Here is a 7,300-nt window from a genome sequence, read left to right on the forward strand (position 1 = left end):
ACCCTCTGTAATACAGAGTGGCCTTCCCCACCCTCAAGTCAACAATCGTCTGCCGACAGCTGCTTTTCACTGTATCTCCATGTAACACAACGATCGCCCCGGGAATGACTGTAGCAGACATTCTGATTGTAGCACTGTTTTTATAATGTGACATGGAAAGATATGAGACCAATGTCATTTCAGTTTGCCTTTTATGTATGGATACGGTTTATGTGTGAGGGGGTTGTATCTATACAATGCCTTGTACTTTGGTGATGCTTGACTTCCAAAGAGCAAGAGCCTTTCACAGAGGGCTCTGCAAAAATGTATTGCACTGTCCCATTCTCTTCCTGTGTGAAGCCTTGGCCCTTGTTTGCCTACAGAGAAATGTATCTTACTGTTCTCTTTCTGTTCTGCTGTGAAGACAGTGCAACTTATTTTAGGAGCTTACAGCTTTTTGCCAGTCTATTTTTGTCAAGCTCCGCGCTAAAAGAAGGGATACATTTCAAAAGTAGTGCCACAGGGCCAGGAGTTGTTACAGTATTTTTCTTTTCTTCCATTGGGATGGTTCTTTTGCTGTCATCACACCTAACATTTGACCTGTCATAGCTTGCATTGTACCTCAGTGTATTGTAGATTTAGGATGATCTTACTTAACCTAAGTCCTAATAACAATCATCAAGCGAATAAGGGATGCTGTTGTGCTCTGTGCTTTGACCGTCTTCTACACCGTAATCCACATTTGGTTATCCAAACCACCTAAACCAATATTTACTGTATCATAGCACTTAGCATGTCATTATATGTCTTTGTATTATGCTGACAGGTCAAAGTAACGTGTGTTTGCGTGTGCACTTTCTCCTTACAGTCTGCTGTGTGGTGTTTTTCTTTTGTGGGATTACACAACCTCTCCTTGCTTTAGCAATGACAGACATCTCAGCGCTTGTTATAGAAACATGCTTTTCAACTCTGTCCCAAAATGCTATTCCTGACTACAAGACTTCAGTCATAGTCCACAGCCTCTATGGGTAAAGAACCCAGTAACTGGTCTTGTGTCACTTTGTGTTTCTCATAGGCGTGTGTGTATTTCTGAATCGAGCCAGGTCTCTCTCCTGCTGTGTCTGTAGCAGAAAAGTGTTTTCCAAACAAAGGGATCATCATCCCCACTTATTTTTGTGTGTTTTGCAGTCCTGACATCCCGAGAGTCGTCATGGAGATAAAACATGGACCACAGGGCCAAGGGAAACTTGTTCACTGTTCTGTCACCGTCACCTCTTATTTGACCCCTTTCTTTGTAACTCTTGTCATTATTCAATCTACCATGATATACATACTGTATATACATAAGACAAATATATTTACAGAGTTTTGCTACTCTAAACACTTCAATGTATCTGTATGAAATGTAAAATAATTTAGAAACCTTTTACATAGAGAAATTATTACTATTACTATGTATTTAAATATAATAAAAATGTGTATTGTGTTTTAGATAATCTTTTGTGGAGTGATTGTTTTTTGAATACCCTCTTTATGGAATTACATTTACGTATAATCATCCTTGTTTAAATGACACAGTAACTAGGAGTGGAGGTGCAGCGCATCTGCAGTACTCTGCAGTAAATAATTTAAACACCAGTGTACACTTTCTAAAAATTACAGTGCCATGAAGCTCCTATGTGAAATGCATTATGAATATATTATAGGTTCTGGAATATGGATGCTTGTGGTAGAACGGGTCCTTCGATGCCACAGGATCGTTTCTGGGCACTTTAAAGCTGATATTCACAGATGATTGAAAGTTCACTAAGTGCATCCTTGGATGCAGAGGGAAATGTGGCAAACTTCCTGACATCACAGCTACTGCTGTTATGGGTGATGTAACACAGTTTATATATAAGACATGACAATAAAGACGCAAGGCCACTGCAGACTGAGTATTTGTGAAGCCTAACTAGCAACCTATTTAGTTCTAAATGTACCTTAAAGTTGCTTGAATGGTCTTGCTATTTATGTAATTAGTTGCCTCTCTTTTTCTTACCATTTCATAACATTACATTTATTCATTTTGCAGAAACTTTTATTCAAAGCGACTTGACGAGTGAGAGACAACACTAAAGCTTCAGTGCAGTAGGAGACCTTGGTGTCTGTACAAAGTACTACATCTTTTCAATAAGGATATCTGGTTCTTCCACCAGAGGACATATGATTACAGAACACTGTGGACTTTACCCCTCTGAGTTGAAGTGGACTCTATCTCTCAACATCTTACTGACAACAAATCTACTTTTTTTTTTGTAATAAAAAATCTCCCTGTTATAGGCTAAACAAACAACTGCGCAACTACAGATTTCTGCACACAACACTTTTGTCCTCCACCCCTTTCCTGTTTGTTTACCCTGGAGAGTAAATATGCTGGCTGTCACACAGTGAGTGACGCGAGTTTCCCTAGTGCTCTGGCTAACCCCGGACTGGAACCCTGTGGATATCTATAAATACACTCATCTGCCAACACTCACCAGGTAAAATCCCAAGCAAAGCACATATTTTCTTTCCATTTCAGTGTACAGTACACATAAATGGATATCAAAAAATGTTTAAAATGTTCCAAAGCATCAAAAATATAGGACTTTCTTTTTTAACAACCACTTCCACTTTGTGCCAATGCTGTTAACTTCTGACCATATGTGTAGAATTAAAGAGGACTACATGAGATGGCCAGTTTAGATATTATGATTAATTATGTTGAATTGGATTACGCTGAGAAGCTTTAGAGCTGTCTGGCTTGGCAGGAGTTCGATAAGCTTCAAATCCTTGTTTAGTTCCCACTGTCTGGACAAGCCCAGGCCCTGGCGCAACACTGACGCCTGCCTGTGGACATGATGGATACTACACACACTCTTAAAATAAAAAATACAGTCTTTCTCTTTGCGTGCCATAAGAATTGCTGTATTCAGTGTCGGGTAATAGCAGAGTCAGTAAAAAAAAGTGTATATTTCTTTAAATCACTGCACAAATGATGACTCTTGACATGAAATGTTTTATTTTCTGATGACCTCAGGCCTTTGTTGTACTTTTTTTCCCCCAGTCATCCTTCATGCAAAGTGAAATGTGTCCAACCTCACCCAACTCTTATCTAAACCCGGAGGATGCCAATCTCATAAACGGGACATTAACAGATTACGTTGATGTTTCAGGACACAGCACTGAAGTAATTATTTTTGCTCATACAATGGCACTCTACAGGAAGCCCATCTGAATCTAACTTCAGACAGTTTTGGATGAATGTAGAAAGTTGGACGGCTTTAAGAAGGAAACTGATCAATATTTATAACAGGCAGTGGGTGTCTGGGGAAAAAAACCTCCTCGATGTGGACGCGAGTGAGCATCCGCACGTCCACATAACTGTATGATGATGAATGGGGCCACAAGTTAATGAGACTGACATACTGCACTTATCTATTTCACTGTGTCACAATGAGTCAATGCAATGATGGGAATAAAACACTGATGCAGAGAAATGCATTACATTTTAAAACAAAGCAAGATACATGATACCACAACTGATTTGAGTAGAAACTTTACTTCTCACTTTAAGAATACTTTTTACAAACATATACCATGGATACAACTGATGATTTTCTTACTTAGAGCTCAGATTTGTGCTACTTTACCACAGTGTTAATAACTAGAAAACCTCCTCTAATGCTCAATTTTTTTTTAACTGGAGGGCCTCCTGGAACTTCTTCAAGAACCCCTGGAGGGCCCCTGACCTCAAATTGTCAAAATCATTATGAGAATGATTATCTTGACTAAACCACACAGATGAAACTGAAACTGAAACAAAACACTCACCAATAGTCTTGACAGTAGGTGGCATTAGAGAGGTCGGCTCCATAGGAGACAATGCAAAAGCTACTGGTCCTAAATAAGGTACAGTATGTGCACATATAGGAGGAAGTAAGCTACAATACACACGAAGACCACTGGGAGGGCGGTCATGTTGAGCTGGCCTGTCCCAGCAACGTGCACAGGACATGAGCAAGGGGCTGCTTGTAGAAAGGTGTCTGTCTTGGACGAATCAAAAAATGAGAGGTACTCCCAAAACCAGGTTAGCCGCTGTCACACGCACAGTGGAACTGACAACTGGCACAATGTGCGTTAGTCAGTGGCTTACCTGATTTTAGATCTCAGACATTATTCTGACAACCTCAAAGCGCACACAATCTGTGGAGGAACACAGACAAAGGCCGTGTGATAAAACAGTAATAAATCAGAGTTAACATGAGGAGTATAGGTATAGCTTCTATTCAAATCACTTATAAAAATAAAATTATTTAAAATAATCTACACAACACAAAATTACATAACAATTAAATTAAATTGACAAATATATTAAATCCTCCATATTGTCCTATCACTGTAACAAACTGTACTACAGAATTATAAATTACAGCTGGCTTTCAGCCCACGATTTGTGGATTTAGCAATCGAAATACATCAAAATACTTTCCATTTCAAATGTCACGAAAAAGTTTTTAAAAAAACAATCATCTGACAACTGTATATAAATGTATAGAAACATGACATCTCATGATATAATGTGTGTGGCCTATCCATCCCCACCATATATACAGAATAAGGAATAGTGGCAGATAAAGGGAGCTACTTACCAAGTTTTCTTTTGGAATAATTTTTAAAGAAAAGAATCTCTCTCTTCTGCTAAGAGGACCCTGTATATCATCTATCCAAACATCCAAATTGTTTTTTTCTCTAAAAGCAATCACACTGCATGATTAAAGTTAGGTGCATTTAAGAATATAGTATAGCCTACACCGACGCAGAAGTTCAGTTCACTTGCACTACCCCTTCCCTGCCCACTCCCCTGCATCTGCAACCCGACCTGGTTATGCAAATTTAGACGAGAGTGGCATCATGCTCAACCAATGGGATGCCGTGTTGGAGTTGAATGACCCGCCTACCGTAGACAGTTGGCAAATGAAAACCCTAGTAAGGCGGGCTCTACAAGGCCAGCACGTTTAGTTGGTTATTAGAGTTATAGTTGGGGTGCGGCGCGTTCAGTTTTGCACGTCGTACATTAGGAATGAACCATTCTCTTGTAAACAGTTTCCTGTCCTAACAGATTATTTGTAGCAAATATCAATGCGACGCAGTTTTCTTTACCCTTAAATATACGCCATAGATGTCACAGCTGCCATTAGAGGTGTGAAAAATGCGTTTGAAGCCACTTTGACAAAGGACGCCCCTACCCCTACAGTGCGAAGTGGTTGAACTCGGCTTACTTGTGTACAGTGTTGCCATGAGCAGAGTGTGGCTGTGCACGTACCAAGGATGCAGCATGACAGTCTGATCTGCTGATGACGACCAGGAGGTGGAGGAGGAGGACGATGATGAACTCTAAATTATTTACGGAGTGAGAGTTGAGGACTCCCTGACATCATTAACAAATTGTCTCACATCGATTTTGAAGCTAATCTTTTCACCGTTTTAAATTTCCACATCACATGAAATAAAAAGTTAGGTGTGTATAGAACTTCAATACGGAACATCTTCATTTCTTACTTAAAGAATAATCATCCTATTGTAGCAAATAGGGAGATATTACAATTTTATTAAAAATCTAATAGATTTTCATACGTGTTAACTATAAGAAAACAAAACACCTTTTTATGATTAACAAAAAAAATCACAATATTTAATTGACCCCATTTTGAACTTGTCAAACTGGGACATGATGTTCTCTCCTTTGTTTCTAGGACATTATCAAATAACTTTTTTGGTTTAGGCAAGCCTATATTTCTCTGATCAGTTTCTGACTGTCAAAGCTCTATGGCTGTAGGATTATTCACAGCCAGGATACACATAACCCCATGACATGTAAAGTAACAAATCAGGATTACATTGTATTATGTAACAGCAGATTTATATAGCTACAGTTGCCACTGGGGGGCGACATTTGCACCTGGTTTAGTGACTGCATGTGGTGTGTGACCGTTTTGACATCCGGGGAATAACTGTTGTACTGTTAATAAATATATGTATAACAACGTTATGATATTTCATTGCTATTTACCAGATGTAATGTTAAAATGTATGATTAGTGTAAATTAAGGGTTAAGTACTGAATGTTTCACTATACTGAATTTATCAACATTCATAATTTATCATTAACACATGCCTGTAAAAGTAAAAAAAAGAAAGGTTTTCAAACAGCTTACACCTGCACACCTGCAGATAGGCCACTAATTTGTGTGAATTTGAAGTACTAAAATTAAGTCAGTTGTGTGAAGGTAGGTATGAAGCTTCAGTTAATGTTCACGTCAAACATCAGAATGGGGAAAAATGTGATCCCGCTGACTTTGACCGGTTGTTGGTGCCAGACAGGCTGGTTTGAGCATTTCTGAAATTGCTGCCCTGAACAGCTCCAGAGTTAACTGTAGGCCTAAATGGTGCACAAAAAAAAACATTCAGTAAGCTGCAGTTTTGGTTAATAAGAGAAGTCAGAGGAGAATGACCAGACTGGTTGGACTGGCTGACAGAAAGGCTACGGTAACTCACATAACCACTCTTTACAACTGTAGTGAACAGAAAAGCATCTCAGAATGCACAACACGTGGAACCAATGAGCACGCTGGTGGATCAGCTATATCAGCAGAGGACCATATCAGGTTTCACTCATGTCAGCCAAGAGCAGTAATCTGAGGCTGCAGTGGGCACAGGCTCACCATTACTAGACAGTAGCCTGGTCTGATGAATCTGATGGGGTCAGAATGTGGCATCAAGAACATGAACCCATGGACCCAATCTGCTTCGTGCCAACAGTCCAGGCTGATGGTGGGGGTGTAATGGCGTGGAGAATATTTCTTTGGCTACCTGTGTGTTGTTGCTGACCATGTGCGCCCCTTGATGGCCACAATTTACCATCTTATAATGGCTCTTTCCAGCATGAAAAGTCACAATGTCACAAAGCAAAAGTTGTTTCAAAATGGTACCATCATGAACATGAGAGTGAGTTCAGTGAACCTGAGTGGCCTCCCCGGTCACCAGATCTGAATCCAGTAAAACACCTGTGGGATGTGGTAGAACAGGAGAGGCAGCATGAATGTGCAAATGCAGAAATAATGTGATGCAATCATGTTATCATTGACCAAAGGAGGCTGTTAGTATGGTGTTCCTACTAAAGTGCTCGGTGTGTGTGCGTGTGTGTGTGTGTGTGTGTGTGTGTGTGTGTGTGTGTGCGTGCGTGTGTGTGTGTTTGTGTGTGTATGTGTGTGTGTTTGTGTTTGTATGTGTGTGTGTG

At 39.8% G+C, this 7,300-nt stretch overlaps 1 protein-coding gene across 4 annotated transcripts in view; it reads left to right on the forward strand.

The window, feature by feature from the left end:
- rassf7a (Ras association domain family member 7a) overlaps nucleotides 1-1,475 on the forward strand; it is a 33,986-nt gene extending 32,511 nt beyond the window's left edge. For all 4 annotated transcript variants that reach the window (XM_023415526.2, XM_023415527.2, XM_023415525.2 and 1 more), the window contains one exon: nucleotides 1,168-1,475. In XM_023415526.2, the coding sequence (XP_023271294.1) occupies nucleotides 1,168-1,199 (32 nt within the window). In that variant the 3' untranslated portion in view covers nucleotides 1,200-1,475. The remainder of the gene's footprint in view (nucleotides 1-1,167) is intronic.
- Nucleotides 1,476-7,300: the final 5,825 nt, after the last annotated feature.

The sequence above is a fragment of the Seriola lalandi genome, unplaced genomic scaffold, assembly GCF_002814215.2.
Source record: "Seriola lalandi dorsalis isolate HSWRI2012SDOR001 ecotype SW California unplaced genomic scaffold, Sedor1 jcf7180002054553, whole genome shotgun sequence".
In the NCBI taxonomy this organism is placed as follows: Eukaryota; Metazoa; Chordata; class Actinopteri; order Carangiformes; family Carangidae; genus Seriola; species Seriola lalandi.